Raw genomic sequence first — 27,498 nt, 5'->3', positions numbered from 1 at the left:
AAGGCTTCGAAGCGGGGAGAGGCCTTGTCGGTCTGTGGCATGTGAGGCGGGACGTGGGCCGGGGGAAAGTGGGCATGTGAGCCCCACCTGCGACAGGGACTGACCGTCTCCACCCCGCTCTGCTCGTCTCCACCCCGGCGCTTAGTACAGCGCCTGCCACATAGTAAGCGCTTAAGGAAGATCATCATTATTATGACTGTGATTATGGAGCGAGGGTCGGGGCTGGAGGTGGCGGTGGGGGGGCGGCGCAGGGGGTGGAGGCGGCAAGAAGGGGAGGAGGAGGAAGAAGAAGAGGAGGAGAAAGAAGAGGAGGAAGAGGAGGAGGAAGAGAAGGAGGAGGAAGAGAAGGAGGAGGAAGGGGGGAGAAGGGGAGGAGACAGAGGAGGAAGAAGAGGAGGAGGATAAGGGGAGGAGGAGGAAGAGGAAGAAGAAGAAAAGGAGGAGGAGAAGGCGAGGAGGAGGAAGAAGAAAAGGAGGAAGAGAAGGAAGAAGAGGAGGAGGAGAAGAAGGGGAGCAGACAGGAGGAGGAAGAGAAGGAGGAGAAGGGGAGGAAAAGGAAGAAGAAGAGGAGGAGAAAGAAGAGGAGGAAGAGGAGGAGGAAGAGAAGGAGGAGGAAGGGGGGAGAAGGGGAGGAGACAAAGGAGGAAGAAGAGGAGGAGGATAAGGGGAGGAGGAGGAAGAGGAAGAAGAAGAAAAGGAGGAGGAGAAGGGGAGGAGGAGGAAGAAGAAAAGGAGGAAGAGAAGGAAGAAGAGGAGGAGGAGAAGAAGGGGAGCAGACAGGAGGAGGAAGAGAAGGAGGAGAAGGGGAGGAAAAGGAAGAAGAAGAGGAGGAAGGAGGAGGAGAAGGGGAGGAGGAAGAAGAAGAGGAGAAAGAAGAAGAGGAGGAAGAAGACGAAGAGAAGGAGGATGAGGAGAGGAGGAAGAAGAGGAAAAGGAGGAGGAGAAGGAGAGGAAGGAGGAAGAAGAGGATAAGGGGAGGAGGAGGAAGAAGAAGAGGAGGAGGAGAGAGAAGAAGAGGAGGAAGAGAAGGAGGAGAAGAGGAGGAGGAAGAAGAAGAAGAGGAGGAGGAGAAAGAAAAGGAAGAGGAAGAGAAGGGGGAGGAGGAAGAAGAAGAGGAGGAGAAGGGCAGGAGGAGGAAGAAGAGACGGAGGATAAGGGGAGGAGGAGAAAGAAGAAGAGGAGGAGGAGGATAAGGGGAGGAGGAAGAAGAAGAAAAGGAGGAAGAAAAGGAAGAAGAGAAGGAGGAGAAGGGGAGGAGACAGGAGGAAGAAGAGAAGGAGGAGAAGGGGAGGAGGAGGAAGAAGAGAAGGAGGAGGAAGAGGATGAGAAGGGAAGGAGGATGAGAAGGGAAGGAGGAGGAGGGGATGTGTAGGAGGCGGAGGTTGGGGAGGTCAGCTGCTGAGGGTGGTGGGTGTGTGGGGTTTGCATCGTGGCTCAGTGGAAAGAGCCCGGGCTTGAGAGTCAGAGGTCATGGGTTCAAATCCCGGCTCCGCCACTTGTCAGCTGTGTGACTTTGGGCAGGTCACTTAACTTCTCTGGACCTCATTTCCCTCATCTGTAAAATGGGGATGAAGACTGTGAGCCCCACGTGGGACAACCTGATTACCTTCTAACCTCCCCAGCACTTAGAGCAGTGCTTTGCACATAGTAAGCGCTTAACAAGTGCATCATTTTTGAGAAGCAGCATGGCTCAGTGGAAAGAGCCCGGGACTCAGAGGTCATGGGTTCGAATCCCGAGTCTGCCATTTGTCAGCTGTGTGACTGTGGGCCAGTCATTTCACTTCTCTGGGCCTCAGTTTCTTCATCTGGAAAATGGGGATGAAGACTGGGAGCACCACGTGGGACCACCTTTCATTCATTCATTCAATAGTATTTATTGAGCGCTTACTATGTGCAGAGCACTATACTAAGCGCTTGGAATGTACAAATCGGCAACAGATAGAGACAGTCCCTGCCCTTTGACGGGCTTACAGTCTAATCAGGGGAATCACCACCTGGTGACCCTGTGTCTCCCCCAGCGCTTAGAATGGCGCTGTGCACATAGTAAGCGCTTAACAAATGCCAACATGATTATTATTATTAAGAGTGTGAGCCCCACGTGGGACCACCTGATGACCCCGGGTCTCCCCCAGCGTTTAGACCAGGGTTGTGCACAGAGTAAGCGCTTAACCAACATGCCGATTATGGTTGGCATGTGTTAAGGAAGCAGCGCGGCTCAGTGGAAAGAGCCTGGGCTTCGGAGTCAGAGGTCATGAGTTCGACTCCCGGCTCTGCCACTTGACAGCTGTGTGACTGTGGGCAAGTCACTTCACTTCTCTGGGCCTCAGTTCCCTCATCTGTCAAATGGGGATGAAGACTGGGAGCCTCACGTGGGACCACCTGATGACCCTGGATCCCCCCCCCCCCAGCGCTTAGAACAGTGCTCCGCACATAGTAAGCACTTACCAAATACCAACATTATGATTATTAGCTGGGTGACTGTGGGCAAGTCACTTCTCTGTGCCTCCGTGACCTCATCTGTCAAATGGGGATGAAGCCTGGGAGCCTCACGTGGGACCACCTGATGACCCTGGATCCCCCCGCCCCCCAGCGCTTAGAACAGTGCTCCGCACGTAGTAAGCGCTCACCAAATACCAACATTATGATGATTACGTGTGTGTGTGTGTGTGTGTGTGTTTCAGAAGCGCTGGTGAGGCGGCTGTCGTCGTACGAGGTGGTGCGGCCGGCCCGGGTGGACGAGTTCGGGGCGCTGGTCCCGCAGAGCCGGAGGCGGCGCGGCGCCCGGGCCGGGGGCCACCCTGGAGGAGGAGGAGGAGGAGGCGGAGAGCCCGGAGGCCGGCCCGCAGGAGGCGGCCAGCCCTTAGCAGCAGGAGAGCCCGGAGGCCTGCCCGGAGGAGGCGAGGCCGGGGCGGGGCAGAGGACGCACTACCGCATCAGCGCCTACGGGCAGCTCTTCGCCCTCAACCTCAGCGCCGACGCCGCCTTCATCGCGCCGCGCTTCGCCGTGCTCCGCCTGGGCGGGGCCAACGCGGGGGGCGGGGCCGCGGACCCGGCGCCGCCCAATCGGAGAGCCCCACACGGCGCGCCCGCCGGGGCCGCGGCCAATCCGGGAGCCCCACACGGCGCGGGGGGCGGGGCCGGGCCGGGCCCCGCCCCCTCCGACCTCCGCCACTGCTTCTACCGCGGCCGCGTCAACGCGCAGGAGGCGCTCACCGCCGTCTTCAGCCTCTGCGGGGGCCTGGTGAGCGAGCGGGACCCCGTCGTCGTGGTCGTCGTGGTCGTCGTGGTCGTCGTCGTGGTCGTCGTCGTGGTCGTCGGGACGACGGGGCTAATTCTGGAGCCCTGACTAAGTGCACGGCGCTGTTCTAACCCCTGGGGGAGACCCGGGGTCAGCAGGGTGGTCCCACGGGGGGGGCTCACCCTCTTAACGATGTTGGTATTTGTGAAGCGCTTACTCTGTGCAGAGCACTGGTCTAAGAGCTGGGGGAGACCCGGGGTCAGCAGGGTGGTCCCGCATGGGGCTCACACTCTTAATAATGATAATAATCATGTTGGTATTTGTGAAGCGCTTACTGTGTGCAGAGCACTGTCCTAAGCGCTGGGGGAGACCCGGGGTCATCAGGTGGTCCCACGGGGGGCTCACACTCTTGATGATAATAATAATGATAGTGTTGGTTTTCTTAAGCTCTTACTATGTGCAGAGCGCGGTTCCAAGCGCTGGGGGAGACCCAGGGTCATCAGATGGTCCCACATGGGGCTCACACTCTCCCCCAGCGCTTAGAACAGTGCTCTGCACCTTATAAGGGCTTAACAAATACCAACATTATTATTCATTCAATAGTATTTATTGAGCGCTTACTATGTGCAGAGTGCTGTACTAAGCAATTGGAATGTACAAATGGGCAACAGATAGAGACAGTCCCTGCCCTTTGACGGGCTTACAGTCAAATGGGGGGAGACGGACAAAGACAATAGCAATAAATAGAATCAAGGGGATGAACATCTCATTAAAACAATAGCAAATAAATAGAATCAAGGTGATGTACATCTCATTAGCAAAATGAATAGGGTAATGAAAATATATACAGTTGAGCGGTTGAGCACAGTGCTGAGGGGAGGGGAAGGGAGAGGGGGAGGAGCAGAGGGAAAGGGGGGAAAAGAGGGCTTAGCTGATGGGAGGTGAAGGGGGGGTAGGGGAGAGCAGAGGGAGCAGAGGGAAAAGGGGAAGCTCAGTCTGGGAAGGCCTCTTGGAGGAGGTGAGCTCTCAGTAGGGCTTTGAAGAGGGGAAGAGAGTTAGTTTAGCGGAGGTGAGGAGGGAGGGCGTTCCGGGACCACGGGAGGACGGGGCCCGGGGGTCGATGGCGGGATAGGCGAGAACGGGGGACGGTGAGGAGGCAGAGGAGTGGAGTGTGTGGGGTGGGCGGTAGAAAGAGAGAAGGGAGGAGAGGTAGGAGGGGGCAAGGGGATGGAGAACCTCAAAGCCTAGAGTGAGAAGTTCTTGTTTCGTGTGGAGGTTGATAGGCAACCACTGGAGGTTTTTAAGTAGGGGAGTGACATGCCCAGAGCGTTTCTGCAGGAAGATGAGCCGGGCGGCGGAGTGAAGAATAGACTGGAGCGGGGAGAGACAAGAGGAAGGGAGATCAGAGAGAAGGCTGACACAATAATCCAGCTGGGATATTATGAGAGCATGTACCAGTAAGGTAGCCGTTTGGGTGGAGAGGAAAGGGTGGATCTTATAAAGGTGACACCGGCAGGTTTTGGTGACGGATCGAATGTGTGGGGTGAACGAGAGAGGCGAGTCAAAGATGACACCGAGGTTGTGGGCCTGAGAGACGGGAAGGATGGTCGCACCGTCCACGGTGATAGGGAAGGCAGGGAGAGGACAGGGCTTGGGAGGGAAGATGAGGAGCTCAGTTTTGGACATATTGAGTTTTAGGTGGCGGGCAGACATCCAGGTAGAGACGTCTTGGAGGCAGGAGGAGATACGAGCCTGAAGGGAGGTGGAGAGGACAGGGGCAGAGATGTAGATCTGTGTGTCATCTGCATAGAGATGATAGTTGAAGCCGTGAGAGCGGATGAGTTCACCGAGGGAGTGAGTGTAGATAGAGAACAGAAGAGGGCCAAGAACTGACCCTTGGGGAACCCCAACAGTTAGAGGATGGGAGGGGGAGGAGAAGCCCGTGAAGGAGACCGAGAATGACCGGCCAGAGAGATAAGAGGAGAACCGGGAGAGGACGGAGTCCGTGAAGCCAAGGTGAGATAAGGTGTAGAGGAGAAGGGGATGGTCGACAGTGTCAAAGACAGCTGAGAGGTCGAGGAGGATTAGGATAGAGTAGGAGCCATTGGATTTGGCAAGAAGGAGGTCATGGATGACCTTAGAGAGAGCAATCTCGGTAGAGTGGAGGGGATAAGGTCTGGGACTATTAACTGTGAAGCAGCATAGTCTAATGGAAAGAGAACCTGGGAGCCAAAAGGAGCTGGGTTCTAATCTCAGCTCTGCCACTTGTCTGCTGTGTGACATTGGGCAAGTCACTTCAGTTCTCTGTTAGTCACACAGCTGACAAGGGGCAGAGTCGGGATTCGAACCTGTGACCTCTGATTCCCAAGTCCGCGCTCTTTCCCCTGAGCCACGCTGCTTCACTTCTCTGGGCCTCAGTGACCTCATCTGGAAATTGGGGATGAAAACTGTCAGCCCCACTTGGGATAACCTGGTCACCTTGTATCCCCCCAGCGCTTAGAACAGTGCTTAGCACATAGTAAGCGCTTAACAAATACCACCGTTTTTATTCTTATTATTAATCCAGCCCCTTCTCTTGTCTCCCTCCTCCACCCAGCGCTTCCAACAGTGCTTGGCACACCATCATCATCATGTTGGTATCTCTTCATTCATTCAATCGTATATTCATTCATTCATCCATCCATTCATTCTATATTCATTCATTCAATAGTATTTATTGAGCGCTTATGATGTGCAGAACACTGGACTAAGCGATTGGAATGAACATTTGGGCAACAGAGCAGAGAGAGACAAATCCCCGCCCAATGACGGGCTCACAGTCTAAACACAGGGTCACAGTCTAGAGAGTGCTTACTATGTGCAGAGCACTGGACTAAGTGCTTGGAATGTACCATTTGGCAACAGATAGAGACAACCCCTTCCCGCTTACTATGTAATAATAATAATGATGGTGTTTGTTAAGTGCTTACTATGTGCGAAGCACTGGACTGAGCGCTCAGAATGTACATTCGGCAACAGGTAGAGAGAACCCCTGCCCGCTTACTATGTAATAATAATAATAATGATGATATTTGTTAAGCCCTTACTATGTGTGAAACACTGGACTCAGCGCTCAGAATGTACATTCGGCAACAGGTAGAGAGAACCCCTGCCCGCTTACTATGTAATAATAATGATGATATTTGTTAAGCCCTTACTATGTGTGAAACACTGGACTCAGCGCTCAAAATGTTCCATTCGGCAACAGAGACAATCCCTGCCCGCTTACTATGTAGTAATAACAATGATGATGGTATTTGTTAAGCACTTACTATATGGGAAGCACTGGACTAAGTGCTGGGGGGGGATACAAGAGGATCAGATTTTCCCACGTGGGGCTCAGTCTTCATCCCCATTTTGCAGATGAGGTCACTGAGGCACAGAGAAGTCAACTGACTTGCCCAAAGTCACACAGCTGACAAGTGGCGGAGCCGGGATTAGAACCCACGACCTCTGACTCCCAAGCCCGGGCTCTTTCCACTGAGCCATGCTGCTTCTAGCACTGTTCTAAGCGCTGGGGTAGATAGACGGTAATCAGGTTGTCCCATGTGAGGTTCACAGTCTTCATCCCCATTTTACAGATGAGGTCATTGAGGCACCGAGAAGTGAAGTGACTTGCCCAAAGTCACACAGCTGACAGGTGGTGGAGCTGGGATTAGAACCCACGACCTCTGACTCCCAAGCCCGGGCTCTTGCCACCTAGCCACGACAAGTTAAGGCACTAAGGCACCGAGAAGTTAAGTGACGTGCCCAAAGTCACACAGCCGACAGGTGGTGGAGTCAGGATTAGAACCCATGACCTCTGACTCCCAAGCCCCTGTTCTTTCCACTGAGCCACGCTGCATACTGTGGCTAGTAGAGCAGGATTTCAGGATCCTCCAATTTGTGCCTCCAATTCGCCTGTCCTGCCTTCGATCCCTTGCCCACATCCTCCCTCTGGCCTGAAACGCCCTCCCTCCTCGAAACCACCAGACAATCACTCTTCCCCCCTTCAAAGCCCTACTGAAGGGGCTCGTCCTCCAAGGGGCCTTCCCAGACTAAGCCCTGCTTCTCCTCAGCTCCCCCTCCTTTCTGCATCACCACGACTGGCTCCCTTTGCTCTTCGTCCCTCTCCCCGCCCCACAGCGCATATGTATATGTGTATATAGATCTATAATTCTGTTTATATTGATGCCTATTTACTTGTATTCATGTCTGTCTCCCCCCTCTAAATTGTGAGACTGTGATTGTCTCTATTGCTGAATTGTACTTTCTAAGTGCTTAGTATGGTTCTCTGCACACAGTAAGCACTCAATAAATATGCTTGAATGAATTTGCTGAGTGCTTACTGTGCAGAGCTCTGTACTAAGTATTTGGGAGAGTACAGTGCAGTACAGTTGATAGACACTATCTCTGGCCATGAGGAGCTTCCAATCTATATATGGATTGAGTGATTATATAACTTTTGAAATTCTTAAAGTGGAATAGAGTAGTGTAGCTATGAGCTCTCTAGACCTTGAGTTCTTTGTGGGCAGAGATTGTCACTTTGGATTGTTGAATTGTACTTTCCAAAGTGCTTAGCACAGTGCTCTGCACACAGTAAGTGCTTAATAATACTATTGAATGAAGGAATGAATGAAAGAGCAGCTCAGCACGTTCTTCTCAGTATCCTCACTCCCTTCCCTATCTCCCCACCTGAGGACATAAGAATTAAGGAGAGAATACCAGTCTCATGTGTAAAAGAACAAGTATCTTGTGGCTATACAAGAGTTATAAGTTATAATACAGAAATGTCACAGATATAATATGCAAAATCTTAGCCATTTACAGATGTTTTATTAGGTAGTTTGATACAGTTTCAGGTAGATGTTAAAATGTGTTTAAGACTATCAGTGTGATAATAAAAATGAGTAGTTTTTATCAAAGCAGAAAGAACTCAGGACTGGGAACTAGGAAATCTGGGTTCTAGTCCCACACTGCTATTTCCCTCCTGTGGCTCTGTGGGTCCTGTGTAAACCCAGGGATTGTGTCCCACCCGATGATCTCGTTTCTACCCCAGCACTTAGCACAGTGCCTAGTTGGTAATATATGCTTAAAAAATACCAGCAAAACCACATTCACATGCAGTCATGTGGCACAAGCTTGGGATGCTTTTTAAAGAAAGTCTTTAACTGCTCACTTTCTGGGACACCTGAAAGAGCTAGCTAAAATGAAAGTTTTCACGGACTAACATTCCTTACCATTTACAATTGTAGTCTCCCAAGTGCTTAGTTCAGTAGTCTGCACACAGTAAACTCTTAATAAATAACTATTGATGGATTGATTGATTGATTGAAATTAAGGAATTTTGTGTAAACAGTATCGCTGTACCACATGATTTTGGTTCAGGGGTATATTAGCAGGAGAGCCCTGACTATCTGACTGTTTGATTACTTGAGAAGAAGTGCGGCTGAGTGGAGAGAGCGGAGGGAGTCAGGAGACGTGTGAAGCAGCGTGGCTCAGTGGAAAGAGCCTGGGCTTGGGAGTCAGAGGTCATGGGTTCAAATCTTGGCTCTGCCACTTGTCAGCTGTGTGACTGTGGGCAAGTCACTTCACTTCCTCTGTGCCTCAGTTACCTCATCTGTAAAATGGGGATTAACTGCCAGCCTCACGTGGGACAACCTGATTACCCTGTATCTACCCCAGTGCTTAGTACAGTGCTCTGCACATAGTAAGCGCTAAACAAATATCAACATTATTATTATTATTAATCCTGTCTCCCCCATGTGCTTGATGTGGGAACTTTAAGTTTCTCTCTACCTCGTCTTTAAAATGGAGCGTAAATATCTGTTCTCCATCTTAGATTGTGAGCCCCTTGAAGGACAGGGATGTGTCTGCCTGATTACCATCCCTGTACCTGTAGGGGAAGCAGCGTGGCTCAGTGGAAAGAGCCTGGGCTTCGGAGTCAGAGGTCATGAGTTCGACTCCCGGCCCTGCCACTTGTCAGCTGCAAGTCACTTAACTTCTCTGTGCCTCAGTTACCTCATCTGTAAAATGGGGATTAACTGTGAGCCTCACGTGGGACAACCTGATTACCCTGTATCTACCTCAGAGCTTAGAACAGTGCTCTGCACATAGTAAGCACTTAACAAATACCAGCATTATTACCTTAGAGTTTAGCACAGTGCTTGACATATCATAAGCATTTATCAAATATCACAATTATTTGGCCAAGGGAAAAACACTAATTTTTTCTCATTAGTATTAAGGGCTGTTGAGTCGTTTCAGTTCAAAGCGACTCCGTGGATATACTTTCTCCAGAGCGTCCTGACCTCTGCCATAATTCGCAACCTTTCTAATGGCTCTTCCGTTATCGTTATTATGGTCTCTATCCATCTAGCTGCCGGTCTGCCTCTTCCACGTTTTCCTGGACTTTTCCTAGCATTAGTGCCTTCTCCAGAGAATTAGTCCTCCTGATGATGTGTCCAAAATATGCTAATCTAAGTCAAGTCATTTGGCCTTCCAAAGACCACTTTGGTTTAAATTGCTCCAAAATCCATTTGTCTTTGAGGCAGTCCGTGGGATTCGCAAAAGCCTTCTCCAACACCACATTTCAAAAGAATCGATGTTCTTTCTATCCTGTTTTTTCACTGTGCAGCTTTCAGATCCATACATTGTCACTGGAAACACCATAGAGTTGACAATTTGTATTTTTATGGCAATTGTTACCTCAGCACATTTCATGACTTTTCACTGCTCTTCATAGCAAGTTGTCCTAACATTAATCTTCGGTGTATTTCTTGGCTACTGGTTCCTTAATTATTGATTATTGATCCCAGGAGAGAAAACTTGTCAAGTATTTCAAATTAAAACCACCAACCCACCTGGGCCTCTATGCTTATTTTTTTCATAGAATGCTACAAATAAGCATAGAGGCCCAAATGAATTGGTGGTTTTAATCCCCTTATGAAATAACTTCCAGCCTTAGGCATTCAAGAACTTCAATTTTCTAAAATAGCAAAACCCTATTTTGCTCCACCACATTAGTAACTTGATTATCCTTATTCTATTATGATTATGTTATGATTCTTTTCTAGGTTATATTGTGCAAAGCATGTTGAACTAAGCACCAGGGGGAAAGTAAAAGGAGATTTAATCAGACATGTTCAGTGGCCTCAGTCTCAAATGCAGGGGAGGGGAAGGGCAGGCACCCTGGGAAAGAACTAAAACAGGGCAAATGAGGTAAAAAAAACCACAAAGCACCCAAAATTTGAAAATCACAACAAGAAAATTCAGAGGGCGCTTCTGCTAGGAGAGCATAATCTTCTGGTTTACCAATCAGTGAGTTATATCTACTGAGCATCTCCTCTCTGCAGATCTCTGTGCCAAGCATCCAGAAGGACACAAACTAATTTATTGACATGATCCATGCCCTTAAGAAGTTTACAATTGTATTTCTCAATCAATGAATTGTATTTTTTTGAGCATTTACTATGTGCCAAGCACTGTCCCAAGTGCTTCGGAGAGTACAAAACAGAATTAACAGATACGTTCCCTGCTCATAACGAACTTACAGTCTAGAGAGAGATTATTGATAAAAGATATGCTTAAGGTAAACAGCAATATCAGTTTGATTCCAGAAGCCCTAGTGCTGAGGAATTGACTATGTCAGTTTTGTAAATAGGTTTGAAAGTAGTCCTCAAGCACCACCAATCTACCTCTGAGACTGTAGTAGAAATTAGGCATCTCTTTCTGGACCTAAGTAGGCCTTTAGGTCTCTGTTCTAAGAATAATGATAATAATAATTATGGTATTTGTTAAGCGCTTTCTGTGTGCTAGGCACTGTACTAAGCTCTGTGTGGGTACAAGCAAATCAAGTTGGACACAGTCCCTGTCCCGCTAAGGGCTCACAATCTTCATCCCCATTTTATAGTTGAGGTAACAGGCACAGAGAAGTGAGGTGATTTGCCCAAGGCCCACAGCAGACGAGTGGCAGAGCCGAGGGTTAGAACTCATGACCTTCTGACTCTCAGCCCTGCGCTCTATCCGCTACGCAGTGTTGTTCTGGTCTTCCACTGTCCACACAGGTCTCCCTCTTTCTTAATCAGCAGGAAATGACAAGCTGGGCGTGAAGAGTGAATCAGAGTTGCTACTTAGTGAAGAACTGGGGAGACTAACTGGGGAGAATGACCCCACATAATTTGCTCCCTCTTGGCAGGGCTGTTGGTGGTATAAACCAATGACAATCTTGAACATTAAACAAGGCATCCACCCACCTGGCCCTCTGCTGGGGGTCACAGCTCTCTGGGGATGGGTGCGGAGTTTGTGGTGAGGCCCTGGGTTGTCAGGAGCCTCCCTGTGGACCCTGGAGTCAGATTGGCCTGCGGTCCCCCAGAAGGATTTTAAAATTTGGTTCTGAGGGATTTCAAGGACATACGTGTTATAGTGATTTGTCCTTTGAGTATGAAGATAACAGTATTGCTAGTTCCCCCTCTAGACTGTAAGCTCACTGGGGGAAGGGAAAGTAATAATAATGTTGGTACTTGTTAAGCGCTTACTATGTGCCGAGCACTGTTCTAAGCGCTGGGGTAGACATAGGGGAATCAGGTTGTCCCACGTGGGGCTCACAGTCTTAATCCCCATTTTACAGATGAGGGAACTGAGGCACAGAGAAGTTAAGTGACTTGCCCACAGTCATACAGCAGTCTACAGGTGGCAGAGTTGGGATTCGAACTCATGAGCCCTGACTCCAAAGCCCATGCTCTTTCCACTGAGCCACGCTGCTTCTCCAGCAAGTATCTACTGGCTCTGTTATGTTGTACTTTCCCAGTCCTTAATACAGTGCTCTGCAAAAAGTAAACTCTCAATAATTGATGATGATGAAATTTATCACTGTGGGGTATGATGGAAAAGATCGAATAGGGTCAACACAAATAATATCTTCTTCATTGCTGATATGCTAGCTGTTTGTAGCCTAATGGTAGTATAATAATGGTGGTATTTCTTAAGCCAAGTACTGAATTAAGTTCTGAGGTTAATACCGTGTAAGCAGATCAGATATAATCCCAGGTCCACATGGGGCTCACAGTCTAAATGCGGCGAGAATATTCAGTAAATCAATTGATTGGATTTGAGAGCTCACTCTGAGCTAGGCACTTGGGCGAGTAGATTGTAACACAGTCGGTAGACTTGTTCCCTGACGACGAGGAGTTTGCAGTCTACAGGGGGAGACAGGCATTAAAATATATTGTAGATTTGTACATAAGTGCCATGGGGCTGAGGGTAAGGTGAATACCATGTGCTTAAAGGGTACAGAACCAACTTCATAGGCAACGCAGAAGGGAGAGAGAGTTAGGAAAATAACAGCTTAGTGGTAGGAGGCCTTTTGGAGGAGATATGATTTTAGTAAGACTTCGAAGGTAAGGAGAGTGATGGTCTGTCGGAAGTGAATGAAGCGGAGGGAATGCCAGGCCAGAGGGAGGACATGGGCACCGGGTCAGCGGAGAGATAGATGAGATCGAGATACAGGGGATAAGTTGGTGTTAGAAGATCGGAGTGTGTGGGCTGGGTTGTAGTAGGAAATCAGGTAAGATTGGAAGGAGCAAGGCAATTGAGTGCTTTAAAGCCAATAATAATGTTGGAATTTGTGAAGCGCTTACTATGTGCCAGGCACTGTACTAAGCTCTGGGGTGGATACAAGCAAATCAAGTTGGACACAGTCTCTGTCCCACGTGGGACTCACAGTCTCAATCTCCATTTTCCAGCTGAGGTAACTGAGGCCCAGAGAAGTAAAGCGACTTGTCCAAGGTCACCCAGCCGACAAGTGGCAGAGCTGAGATTAGAACCCATGGCCAGTGGAAGGAGTTTCTGTCGAAGTTGTCAGAGACTGTACTTAAACTGTCACCTCTCCCTTTCCAGTTTTTGCTTCCTTCCTTTCAGCTCCCTATAGAACAGCTGGCTGGTCCATGCATTTAAAACTGGATTGAGGAGACTAATAGTTTCACGGCTGGTAGTTTGACTTTGTCCCAGGTTCTGGTTGTTTGTGATCTCGCCTTGGCGCTTGATGTCAGTTATAGCACATAGGTGACATTGTTGAAATCACTCAAGTGGTTTAGATGTGGCATGTATGGCAACTCCAGTCTCAACAAAGAAGGTTTGTCAGCACTACACCTCTGTAAATCTTCAGTTTGGTGTGAAGTTTGTTGCCTTGTTAACACCACACTCTGCCAGGAAGAAATAAATGGCAAGCATACAGGAATAAACACAGTCGCATTCAAGTTTATGACATCTTTTCCTCACACAACCCCAGGTAGCTGAATTTTCATCCTCATCAGAATGGGAAAATATTCTATCACAAGTCTTCTTCAACTCTGGGGTTGCACTGATGTCACTTTGGGATGTGTGTGGAAAAGTCAGAGACCTGTGTTCTAATTCTAGCTCTGCTCTTGCCAGCTGTGTGGCCTTGGACAGGTCATTTAACTTTTTTGTGTCTCAGGTTCCTCATCCTAATATGGGGAGTAAATATCTGTTTTTTCCCATACCTCCCTTTAGACTGTGAGTCCCTTGTCCAACAGGGACTGGGTCCGATCTAATTATGTTGTATCTACCCCAGTGTCTAGCACAATGTTTGGCACATGATGATGATAATAATGATGATGGTATTTGTTACTTATTGGATTACTTTGTACCAAGCACTGTTCTAAGCGCTGGGTAATTCCAAGGTAATCAGGCTGTCCCACGTGGGGCTCACAATCTTAGTCCCCATTTTACAGATGAGGTAACTGAGGCACTGAGAAGTGAAGTGACTTGGCCAAAATCACAACAGCTGACCAGTGGTGGAGCCGGAATTAGAACCCATGACCTCTGACTCCTAAGGCTGTGCTCTTTCCACTAAGCCATGCTGCTTCTCAATAAATGCTTAGAAAATATGATGATTATTCTTCATTCATTCATTCATTCATTCAATAGTATTTATTGAGCGCTTACTATGTGCAGAGCACTGTATATTAATTAAATGGGAAGACTAATTAATGCCAGTGATTCTGGAGTGAACTCAGAAGTAGGCAAGTGATATATGGCTCCAAAACAGGTCTTTTTCATTTGAGTGTGCAATTTTAAACGTGCACCTAACATAAAGCTTGCTCTGCTTAGAGCTAGTCGGACAGTTTACTTTGCTTGTAATGTAATTTCTATATTATTAATGTAATTACCAATTTCTGATCTTACCTGTTGTTGTTCCCAAAGGCCTTGACATGTATTACTAGCTAAATTTCCATGCAGGGAATGGGTATGTTATGTCATTATATTGTACTCTCCCAAGTATTTAGTAAGAGCTCAATAAGTAAGATTGATTGATGACTATCAGATCACACTTTACAAAGATATTTGTAGTGATATAGAAGTGGGAACAGAAAAAAGAGTCTATCAAGTTTTCTTTTATGTATTAGTGACACCAAAGGCAGGTTAGCTTTCCATTTACTAGGTCTGTTTAGTTTTAATTCATTGATGAATTTTGCTATTGCCAGAGTTTAGTAATTTGTTTTGAATGGTCATGTGCTCCTATACTTATTTACTAGCTAATGACCTGGTTCCTAACATGGAGAAGTGTTCTGCACACGTGAAGGAGGTGCATTAACTAGTTCAAACCATGAAGGCTGTGTTCAGCGAGGTAGTTTATTAAATGGAAATGTAAATGAAAGAGTTAATATGTTCCCACAATGTGAACAGCATTTATCAAAGGACGAATAGGATCATGTTGCAATATGAGCCTCTTGGATTTTGCATTAATTCTTTAAATTAATTAATCTGAAGAGATAGCTTATTATCTTCCAGTTTGGAAAATGATGTTGAGTTTGGTGTTGTAAGGATAGGTTTTCAGCAACTTGTACTAGCAACTAGTTTGGGTTTAATGGTTAATAAGAGGTACTTGATTCTGTCCCTCCAAATCAGGACCAGACTCTTTAAAAATCTGGTTTAGCTGGATTAGCAAATGTGTTTTTTTCTCATGAGTTAACTACCCCAGTTGGAAGCAGATAAACTATATGCGAAACATTTACCACTGAAACTTTTGTCATAACAATAATAATAATTGTGATATTTGTTAAGCGCTTACTATGTGCCAAAGCTCTGTTCTAAGTTGGTGGATACAAGGAAATCGGGTAGGACACAACCCCTGTTCATAATCTTAACCCCCACTTTACAGGTGAGGTAATTGAGGCACAGAGAAGTTAAGTGACTTGCCCAACCAAAGTCACACGGCAGACACGTTGTGGAGCTGGGATTAGAACCCACATCCTTCTGACTCCCAGGTCCGTGCTCTATCCTCTCGCCCATGCTCCTTCTTTTGTGGTGAGGCAGAGCAGCGGCTAGTCTTTTTGGGGCCTCAGCACCCACAGCATAATCTACAACTTCATGGCCTAATCTCTCCTGCTCCTTCTCCCTGGCTCCATCTTCCTTTTTCTGGTTCCATGACAGATTGGCACATTTCACTCTGTGAATCTTTAAAGAGGAGAAATCCTTCAAGATGATTGCATAAAAGAGCGGTTTTTAGCATCTCCCGTTTTGGCTGTCTGCTTACTTTAAACTGTGAAGTCGCCTAACCTTCCAGTCGGTGAGGCGTGGAGGGGTGATGCCAGGGAAGAGAGAGGAAAGACTTTCTTCTGGCTCTGACCCTCCTGGCAGCGGCAGGAGAGAATCCAGTGTAGGCCGGAGCAGCCAGGGGTTTAGAGATGCCACTCGTGTCACCTCCACTACTGGTGCGCTCAGGATTGCAAGAGGGGTCGGAGCCCAGCTGTGTTCTCCCAGCGCTGTACTCTCCCGAGTGCTTAGTACAGTGCTCAGTGCATAGTAAGGTGCTCAGTAAATACCACTGATCAGAAAAGTAGGGGAGTCTGTCCCATCCTTCCTGGGACAAGTAGTTGCTTCTCTCTTCTGTAATTCCCTTGCTGACTTTAACCAGATCTCTATTTAGGTAGTTTGAAATTGTACTGTAACAGTGGAGTCTAGCATGGTCATTAACTAGGAGCCACTTGTCAGCTGTGTGACTGTGGGCAAGTCACTTAACTTCGCTGCGCCTCAGTTACCTCATCTGTAAAATGGGGATTAAGACTGTGAGCCCCACGTGGGACAACCTGATTCCCCTGTGTCTACCCCAGCGCTTAGAACAGTGCTCTGCACATAGTAAGCGCTTAACAAATACCAACATTATTATTATTAGGAGGTTTACCCTATACAGTGAAATTAACAGACGGTTGAGCAGTTGTTTGTCTTTAGTCATCTTTTTCAAAAGCCAGTTTTGAATCCTAAAGTACTACTCATTTGCCTTAAATATATATGAAGAGGAGGAAGCGTGACCTAGGGGAAAGGGCTAGGGATGAAGAATCTAATCCCGGCTCCTCCACTTGCCTGCTGGGTGACCTAGGGCAAGTCGAGGATTGTGTCGGACTGTGTCTGATCTTATTATCTAGATTAAACCCCAGAGCTTGGCACCTAGTAAGTCCTTAATAAGTGCTACCAACAAAATCATGATGGACTGGACTGGCAAAGAGGAGTTTGATTAAGGAGTGGATCTTAAAATCGTTTTGAAATTCACTTTTCAAGTGTCTAGGTTCAAGAGATTCAGTACCCTTCCCTGACTTTTGAGTAAAAACTGGTTAGTTAGTAGTCACTGTGTTGTAAAAGAAATACATTTGTAAGTAAAGAAAGTAAATATTGGATGTAGATTTTCCCCACCTGATAACACAAAATCTTTTCTGATAATGTCTCAGTGTGGATTTTTCAGGATAAATTTAACCGAACTCTACACGAATTGGTAACGTTTTCCAATTTTTTCTGCCTCACTGAAGGTTCGTGAGTCTTCTTTAATGCTGGGTTCATCCCACTGGGCCAAGGCATGTGCATCCAACCTGATTTGCTGGTATCCACCCCAGTGCTTGGTACAGTGCCTGGCACATAGTGAGCTCTTAACAAAATACCATTATTCTATCACATTATTAGAGGTAACTAAAATGGGTTAATGATGATGACTGTGGTATTTGTTAAGTGCTTAGTATGTGTCAAGCACTATTCCAAGCACTGGGGTAGCTATGTGTTAATCAGGTTGGACAATCCCTGTCTCCCACGGGGCTCACAGTATAAGTAGGAGGGAGAACAGGGATCGAATACCCAATTTTTAGTTCAGGAAACTGTGGTACAGGCAACTTATGGCTTCTCCAAGGTCACAAGATAGATCTAGATAAGGTCTAGATAAGAGCTAGGATTAGAACCCAGAATCTCTGACTCTTAGGCCCGTATTCTTTCTGCTAGGCAGCAGGGCCTAGTGCATAGAACACAGGCCTAGGAGTCAGAGGGACCTTGTTTCTAATCCTGGCTCCACCACGTGCCTGCTGTGTGAACTTGGGCAAGTCATTTAACTTCTCTGTGCCTCAGTTCCCTCTTCTGTACAATGGGGATGAAGGCTGTGAGCCCCATGTGGGGCAGGGACTCTGTCCAACCTAATTAACTTGTGTCTACCCGAGGATTTAGTACAGTGTTGGCACCTAATAAGCACTTAACACATACCATTAAAACCAATATAAAATGCTGCTTCTCAATATATCTGCAGGAGGTCTGTATTTGCATCTTATTTTCTGGGTGGGAGTCTGGGCAGGTTAAAGAAAAGGAAAGAGGAAAAGGGAAACAAATAAAATCATGTGTAATAAATTGTACGAGCTTGACATTAACTCACAGAGGGAAAATATGAAAAACAAGTTATTTGCAAATCGTGAGAGAATGGATGACTCAGTTTAATTTGAGGCCTGTGGTGCTGATAGAGACAGAGACAACTTCTCCCTTCTCTCTAGTAGAGAAAATGAAAGACTTTATTGATTAGTTTTTAAAAATACAAATTAGAGGAGCAGTATCCTCAGCACATTTCAGAACCCGTAGTCCTCTCGTGCTACTTAAAAGGAGGTGTTGACTGACTCTGGAAATAACCATATCCAGTCTCCTGCACCTGGAAGAACAGCTTAAGCCCAGGTGGGGCCTTTATTGAAGAATAAAACAGAGAATTTTAATGCAGATTCTATCTGAAAACACACTCTAACAAATGATCTCTTGGGAAGTCCTCATATCCTTTACAAGAAGTGCTATTCACTTAAAAGTGGTTTCATGGGAACACGTAGTTGAGAGACAATAGTGACATCTCTAGTACCGTTAGTATCACCTTTCCTGTCTGGAGCGCTTACTTTTGAAAAGGACGGGACTTCCCACAGATCAGCTTATGAGGGTTTTAAAAAGTTGTTGTGTCCTCCACTTATTGTAAGTGCAATTGTGGTTTGTTTTCTTGGAAAGCAGACGGTTTCTTGGGTTAAGCAAAAAAAAAAAAAAAGCATCCTCTTTAACGACCTTGAATTGGACCTCAGAAAGCCTGGCCGAATCTGCTCCTAATATCAGCCGGGGAACTTGGGATGGTTTTTGAGAGACTAGAAGGATTCATAACATTTGCAAAATTTCAAGTTCTGTAGAATTGCAAATGCTCATAGGCAAGTAGGCCTGTCCCCCTTTAACTGGTTTCAGAAACAATTGCATTCAATCATTAAGCAAGTTAGTGAATTTCTCTTTAATTGTAACTGGCGAACTGCCTAGGAAAGTTACGTCCTATACTGAAGAAAGAGATAGGTTTGTAGGTAGCCCGGGCAACCCCCTAAGTTACTGTAACTTAGCATCCACGGTCTTTGACAAGGGCTAGGGAGGGACATGAAAGAAATGGAAATTAGAGAAGAAAAGAGAGACCAAAGCATTTCATCCCAGTGGTTGCAAGTTATGTTAATTTTACTAGGTGTGGTTTTTCTAAACGGACCAGCCGAGCACCAAAATATAAGGGTAGATGGGGTTTAATTACTGTCACTATAGAAAGATTCTTAAATAATTCCTTTAGCGAATTAACCCTTAAAGAATAATGGTTTGATAAATTTGGTTCTAAATTAACTTGCTCTTTCAAGACAAATAATGGTTTTATTTATATGTTTGGTTTTACCATCATCTATGTACAGATATTTTACTTCTTCCTTTGCATTTGAAGACGATGCCACTGATGCTAGATATAGATGTGACCGAAAAGACAATCAATAATCTCCAAACTCTGCACATAATGTCATCCTTTGATGTTCTGTTGCATTTGCTAAATTTCAGTTCCTGGATCTGTTTCCAATTTGGCTTCCTCCTCTCACCATCTTTCCAAAGCAAAAGAGCCAATTTATTGAAAGAGCCAACAGAAATTTATTTTCTGATGCCACAACCAGACTGGTCTATCATCAGTCATCAGAGATGATAGATCATTTAAGGTTAAGGTACAGAGTTCTGTGGAAGTAAGAAATTATGTACTTCTGAATTGACCCACTGCCCCATTTTAAAATCAATCAAATAGGAGATTCATTCATTCAGTTGTATTTATTGAGCACTTACTGTGTGCAGAGCACTGTACTAAGCACTTGGAAAGTACGATTCAGCAGCAAATAGAGACAGTCCCTGCCCACAATGAGCTCACACTCTAGAAGTGGGGAGACAGTAAACAGTCAGTAAGCAAAGATCAGCAGAGCATTGAGGTTGGCAGAAGAGAATTCCAGGCTCTTTGTGGCTCACTAGAAGCAGTCTCACTTAATGGATAGTGCATGGGCCAGGGAGCCAGAAGGACCTGGGTTCTAATTCCAGCTTTGCCACTTTTGTAACCTTGGGCAAGTCATTTAATTTCTCTGTGCCTCAGTGCCCGCATCTGTGAATGGGGATTAAGACGGTGAGCCCCATGTGGGACAAGGACTGTGTCCAATCTGATTACTGCTTTGTGACTCTGGACAAGTCACTTAACTTCTCTGTGCCTTAATTACCTCATCTGTAAAATGGGGATTAAGACTGTGAGCCCCACATGGGACAACCTGATTACCTTGTATCTACCCCAGTGCTTTCGGAGAAGCAGCGTGGCGCAGTGGAAAGAGCACGGGCTTTGGAGTCAGGGCTCATGAGTTCGAATCCCAGCTCTGCCACTTAGCTGTGTGACTGTGGACAAGTCACTTAACTTCTCTGTGCCTCAGTTCCCTCATCTGTAAAATGGCGATTAAGACTGTGAGCCCCACGTGGGACAACCTGATTCCCCTGTGTTTACCCCAGCGCTTAGAACAGTGCTCTGTCTGCTCCTCCACCTCTCCCTTCCCATCCCCACAGCACTGTACTCGTCCGCTCAACTGTCTATATTTTCGTTACCCTATTTATTTTGTTAATGAATTGTACATCGCCTTGATTCTATTTAGTTGCCATTGTTTTTACGAGATGTTCTTCCCCTTGACGCTGTTTATTGCCATTGTTCTTGTCTGTCCGTCTCCCCCGATTAGACTGTAAGCCCGTCAAATGGCAGGGACTGTCTCTATCTGTTGCCGACTTGTTCATCCCAAGCGCTTAGTACAGTGCTCTCCACATAGTAAGCGCTCAATAAATACTATTGAATGAATGAATGAATAGTAAGCGCTTAACAAATACCAACATTATTATTATTATTATTGCTTGGCACATGGTAAGTGCTGAACAAATACCATCATCATTATTATTGTTATCGTTATTACTTTGTATCTACCCCAGTGCTTTGGACAGTGCTTGGCACATAGTAAGTGCTTAACAAATACCATCATCATTATTATTATTGTCATTATTACTTTGTATCTACCTCAGTGCTTAGAACAGTGCCTGGCACATAGTAAGCACTTAACAAACACCATAAAAAACAAACAAACAAGAAACAGTCACAGTGACCACGACAGCAGCAGCCGCCACAGCCTTCCGGAGGAGCTCGATTTTTTGTGACCCTCATTCCACACTTGCTTCCGGCCCTTCCTCTGGGGTGTTACAAGGCAGGTTTCCCGGCTGATGCAAAGTGGTGCCAGTTTAGGAGGGAGCAGAGTTGAGTATGGGCTTGGAACTCAGAAGGACCTGGATTCTAATCCCAGCTCTGCCACATGTCTGCTTTGTGACCGCTTATCTTTCTACAGAAAAGTTCTGGGCATATCACCCCCCACCCCACTCCTCAGAAATCTCCAGGGGTTGCCTATCAACCTCAGTCTCCAGCAAAAACTCCTCATTATTGGCTTCAAAGCTCTGCATCCCCTTGCCCCCTCCTTCCTCACTTGCCTTCTCTCCTTCTACAGCCCAGCCCAAACACTCCGCTCCTCTGCCGCCGCTAACCTACTCACTGGGCCTCGTTCTCGCCTATCCCGCCGTCGACCCCTGGCCCACGTCCTACCTCTGGCCTGGAATGCCCTCCCTCCTCACCTCTGCCAAACAATCACACTTCCCCTCTTCCAAGCCCTACTGAAGGCTCACCTCTTCCAAGAGCCCTTCCCAGACTAAGCCCCCTTCCTTTTTCCTCAGCTCCCCCCCACTCCCCATCACCCCAACTCGCTCCCTTTGCTGTACCCCCACCCCACTCCACAGCACTTGTGTATATATGTACATATCTATCATTTTATTTATTTGCACTAATGCCTGCTTACTTGTTTTGATGTCTATCTTCTCTCTTCTGGACTGTAAGCCTTTTGTGGGCAGGGATGGTCTCTATTGCTGAATTATACTTTCCAAGCGCTTAGTACAGTGCTCTGCACATCGTAAGTGCTCAGTAAATATGACTGAATGATTGAGTGAAGTCAGTTCACTTCTCTGGGCCTCAGTTGCCTCATCGGTAAAATGGGGATTAAGATTGGGAGCCCCATGTGGGACAGGGGCTGTAACCAACCTGACTAACGTCTGTCTACCCCAGTGCTCAGAACAGTGTTTGACACATAGTAAGCAATAACAAGTACCATAGTTATTATTATTCATAGTCAGGTGTCTGATGGGAACGGTATGGGGAGATGACAAGGGCACATCGCCATTGCTTCTGTTTTATTTTGCCGAAGTCCTCCCCAACCCAGAGCACTTCCATAATGCACCTTCTCACTTCATACTCGATCTGATACATATCCTCTCCAGATCCTTTTGGAAACAGTAACTGCTTCCAAACGAGGGAACTTGACTACAAGAGCCAAGGCAAAAGGAGACTGGACACTTTAAACCAAAATAATGATAATAATTACTAATAATAATCGTGGAATTTGTTAAGTGCTTACTATGTGCCAAGCACTGTTTTAAGCACTCTTTTAAGGTAATGAGTTTGGACACAGTCCCTGTTCCACAGGGGCTCACAGTCTTAATCCTCATTTTACAGATGAGGGCACTGAGACACAGAGAAATGAAGTGACTTGCCCAAGGTCACACAGCAGACATTATTATTATTATTACCATGGTGTTGGTTAAGCACGTACTATATGCCAGGCACTGTACTAAGTGCTGGGGTGAATATAAGCGTATTGGGTTGGAAACAATCCCTGTCCCACATTCATTCATTCATTCACTAGTATTTATTAAGCACTTACTATGTGCAGAGCACTGTACTAAGCGCTTGGAATATGCAATTCGGCAACAGATAGAGACAATCACTGCCCAATGACGGGCTCACAGTCTAATCGGGGGAGACAGACGGACAAAAGCAAGGCAACGTAATCACGATAAATAGAATCAAGGGGATGTACACCTCCTGTTTGCGCGTAAACCCCTATGCAGAGGGGCAAGGCCCAGGTAATCTTGCTACGCATTATTTATTCATTCAGTCATATTTATTGAGTACTTACTGTTTGCAAGAGCACTGTGCTAAGCGCATGGGAGAGTACAATATAGCAATACACAGACACATTCCTGTCCATAACGAGCTCACAGGCAAGGGGTATGGACCACCCCCCCGTGAGGATCACCAAGATGCTATTGATGCCTGTCTACTTGTTTTGTTTTGTTGTCTGTCTCCCCCTTCTAGACTCTGAGCCCGTTATTGGGTAGGGATTGTCTCTGTTGCCAAATTGTACTTTCCAATCACTTAGTACAGTATTCTGCACACAGTAAGTGCTCAATAAAAATGAATGAATGAATGGGGCCAGGAGCCTTCCTCAGAAGTATTTGAAGAAAATGATGAGGATTTGATCCCTTGGAGCAGACATCAGTGCATGACATTTATTCTGATATTTGGACGAGCCGTGTTGGAAAAGTTTCTCAGGAAACTCCTCTGTACTTAGAGCGATTCTCCAAGAGATATTAAACATTCATTCATTCATTCAATAGTATTTATTGAGCGCTTACTATGTGCAGAGCACTGTACTAAGCGCTTGGAATGACCAAGTCGGCAACAGATAGAGACAGTCCCTGCCCTTTGACGGGCTTACAGTCTAATTGGGGGAGACAGACGGACAAGAACAATGGCAATAAATAGAGTCAAGGGGAAGAACATCTCGTAAAAACAATGGCAACTAAATAGAATCAAGGCGGTGTACATTTCATTAACAAAATAAAGAGGGTAATGAAAATATATACAGTAGAGCAGACGAGTACAGTGCTGAGGGGAGAGGAAGGGAGGGGGGAGGAGCAGAGGAAAAGGGGGGAAAAGAGGGCTTAGCTGAGGGGAGGTGAAGGGGGGTAGAGGGGGAACAGAGGGAGCAGAGGGAAAAGGGGGAGCTTAGTCTGGGAAGGCCTCTTGGAGGAGGTGAGCTCTACGTTTTGAAGAGGGGAAGAGAATTAGTTTGGCAGAGGTGAGGAGGGAGGGCATTCATTCATTCATTCATTCATTCAATAGTATTTATTGAGCGCTTACTATGTGCAGAGCACTGTACTAAGCGCTTGGGATGAACAAGTTGGCAACAGATACAGTCCCTGCCGTTTGACGGGCTTACGGTCTAATCGGGGGAGACGGACAGACAAGAACAATGGCAATAAACAGCGTCAAGGGGAAGAACATCTCGTAAAAACAATGGCAACTAAATAGAATCGAGGCGATGTACAATTCATTAACAAAATAAATAGGGTAACGAAAATATATACAGTTGAGCGGACGAGTACAGTGCTGTGGGGATGGGAAGGGAGAGGTGGAGGAGCAGAGGGAGAAGGGGAAAATGAGGCTTTAGCTGCGGAGAGGTAAAGGGGGGATGGCAGAGGGAGTAGAGGGGGAAGAGGAGCTCAGTCTGGGAACGCCTCTTGGAGGAGGTGATTTTTAAGTAGGGTTTTGAAGAGGGAAAGAGAATTGGTTTGGCGGAGGTGAGGAGGGAGGGCGTTCCAGGACCGCGGGAGGATGTGACCCAGGGGTCGACGGCGGGATAGGCGAGACCGAGGGACGGTGAGGAGGTGGGCGGCAGAGGAGCGGAGCGTGCGGGGTGGGCGGTAGAAAGAGAGAAGGGAGGAGAGGTAGGAAGGGGCAAGGTGATGGAGAGCCTCGAAGGCTAGAGTGAGAAGTTTTTGTTTCATGTGGAGGTTGATAGGCAACCACTGGAGGTTCTTAAGAAGGGGAGTGACATGACCAGAGCGTTTCTGCAGGAAGATGAGCCAGACAGCGGAGGGAAGAATAGACTGGAGTGGGGAGAGAGATGAGGAAGGGAGATCAGAGAGAAGTCAGGAAGAGGACAGGGCTTGGGAGGGAAGATGAGGAGCTCAGTGTTGGCCATGTTGAGTTTTAGGTGGCGGGCAGACATCCAGAGAAGCAGTGTGGATCAGTGGAAAGAGCACGGGCTTAGGAGTCAGAGGTCATGGGTTCTAATCCCAGCTCTTCCACCTGTCAGCTGTGTGACCACCTGTCAGCTGTGTGACTTTGGGCAAGTCACTTGACTTCTTGGTGCCTCAGTTACCTCATCTGTAAAATGGGGATTAAGACTGTGAGCATCATGTGGGATAACCTGATTACCCTGTATTTACCCCAGCGCTTAGAATGGTGCTCACCACATAGTAAGCGCTTAACAAATACCAACATTATCATTATTATGCATAGAATGATGTCAGAGAAACAGCATGGCTAGTGGCAAGAGCATGGGCTTGTGAGTCAGAGGTTGTGGGTTCTCATCCCGGCTCCGCCACTTATCAGCTTGTGACTTTGGGCAAGTCACTTAACTTCTCTGTGCCTCAGTTACCTCATCTGTAAAATGGGGATTAAGACTGTGAGCCCCACATGGGACAACCTGATGACCTTGTATCTACCCCAGTGCTTAGAACAGTGCTTTGCACATAGTAGGTGCTTAACAAATACCACAATTATTATTAACAGTGCTTGGCACATAGTAAGCACTTAACAAATACCATCATCATTATTATTATTACTGTTATGTTTTAGAAAAATGATCTGGGCAGTGGAGTGAAGTATGGACTATAAAAGGGTGAGAATGGAGGCAGGAAGTACCATGATGAGGTTAATGCAGTAGTTGAGGCATCATAATAGTAGTCCTTCTTGTAATAATAATAATAATTGCAACAACAATAATAATGATAATAAAATAATGGTACTTGTTAAATGCTTACTTTGTGCCAAACATCACTGTAAGTGCTGGAATAAATATGTTAATCAGGTTGGACACAGTCCCTGTCCCACATTGGGCTCACAATCTAAGCATGAGCGGGTAGGATTGAATCCTCCTTTTTAACAGATGAGCTAACTGAGGCACTGAAAAGTTAAATGACTTACCCAAGTGGTGAAAATTGGCAAAGCTGGGATTAGAACCCAGCTCCTCTGACTCCCAGGCTTGGGCTCATTCCACTAGGGCATGCTTCTTCTCTAATAGTCTAATTTCACTCCATGCTGCAGTGTACACTCTCTAGCCAATTTCGGGGCTACAGGTGCTGTCTTTCTGTTTTCATCATCGGGTAGTTTCCCGGTGGATATTATCTTAGTGTTATTTCTGTTGTAAGTTTTAGTACTGCAGGTGTATAACTCATCAGACACGGCCTCCTGCTGAATCCAGCTGGATTCGAAAATAACATGTGCCAGCCCAGCAAAATCTGGTCTTAGTCAAAAAAACCCCAGGACCTCTGACCACCTCCATGCACCTCATTTACTCCAGGAGTTTACAGCATAGTAATACAATAGTTCCAATGCAGACTCTCTCACATATGCACCCCAAATACTAGCAGGGAAACAAAAAGAACTAAAGAACAGTGCAGACCTGTCAAATAAAGGCATGCTAACATTCTATCCTTGATACTTCTGTTATTGAGCCTTCTGATAGAAATTCACAATGGTTTTAGGAAAACTTTATGTTCACTAGATGTGTATATTTACCACATCTATCTTGCCCTAGTAGCAGAGTGACACTAATATACCTTTTGTACCATTTGATCACATACGTAGGTAAGATGGCATTGGGTAATTTAGAGAACTTTGAGAAGCAACATGGACTAGTGGAAAAAGCACAGCCCTGCGAATCAGAGATCCTATATTCTAATCCCTGCTCTGCCAAATGCTTGCTGTGTGACCTTGGGCAAGTCACAACCTCTCTGTGGCTCGGTTCTCCTGTTCCCCCTCCTACTTAAACTGTAAGCCCCATTTGAGACAGGGACTCTGTTCAACCTAATTAGCTTGTATCTACTGCAGCGTTTAGAAGAGTGTTTGATGCATGGTAAATGCTTAATAAATACTGTTAAAAAAAACAAGCCAAAAGAAAACAAAAACTCTAAGCAGCGTCAGGAAAGATCAGTTCCCATTTCCTACCATGATAGAACGCCTGAGACCCAGGTTGCAGAAATTGCTTGGTCAAATACAGCTGCTCACATTCTCTGGGCGGATTTATACAGCAAAGGCAAGTGGTGTCTGCAAGTTAGCCACGGGTTTGGAAAATCTTATAATAATGCTAATGCGGATCATTTGGGCCCCTCTGAATTACACTGCTTAAATAATTTGTCCTCTTGTTTAATAATGTTGGTATTTGTTAAGCGCTTACTAAGTGCAGAGCACTGTTCTAAGTGCTGGGGAAGATACAGGGTAATCAAGTTGTCCCACTTGAGGGTCACAGTTAATCCCCATTTTACAGATGAGGTAACTGAGGCACAGAGAAGTTAAGTAACTTGCCCACAGCCACACAGCTGACAAGTGGCAGAGCCGGGATTCAAACCCATGGCCTCTGACTCCCAAGCCCAGGCTCTTTCCATGGAGCCATGCTGCTTTCTAGGGTGCCTTTAATTTCAAAGGTAACAAGTTAGAAACAAATGACCAGAAAAGATGTAAGAAGCTTGGGTCCAGGAGAGAGCTATTCAAAGGAAAGCTCTTTCTCTTTCTGTATATCACCCGAGTAGGATGGCCAGTGACAGCAGGCAAAAAAAAAGGAGAACAACTAGAATCTGCATTGTAAGTGACAACACATGCATTACTCTATCATCCAGATGCAATTTGGCAGTTACCCACCCAA

The 27,498-nt window shown here is 46.4% G+C and overlaps 1 protein-coding gene across 1 annotated transcript in view; it reads left to right on the top strand.

The window, feature by feature from the left end:
• Positions 1-27,498, top strand: part of ADAMTS20 (ADAM metallopeptidase with thrombospondin type 1 motif 20) — a 198,095-nt gene that overhangs the window by 7,051 nt on the left and 163,546 nt on the right. The window contains exons 3-4 of the mRNA XM_039914736.1: positions 2,682-3,059; positions 3,159-3,241. Coding sequence (XP_039770670.1) covers positions 2,682-3,059; positions 3,159-3,241 — 461 coding nt within the window. The remainder of the gene's footprint in view (positions 1-2,681; positions 3,060-3,158; positions 3,242-27,498) is intronic.

Source organism: Ornithorhynchus anatinus, chromosome 2 (assembly GCF_004115215.2).
Source record: "Ornithorhynchus anatinus isolate Pmale09 chromosome 2, mOrnAna1.pri.v4, whole genome shotgun sequence".
NCBI lineage: Eukaryota > Metazoa > Chordata > Mammalia > Monotremata > Ornithorhynchidae > Ornithorhynchus > Ornithorhynchus anatinus.
Note: the sequence above shows the minus strand (reverse complement) of the source record. Positions and strands in the feature narration are given on the sequence as shown.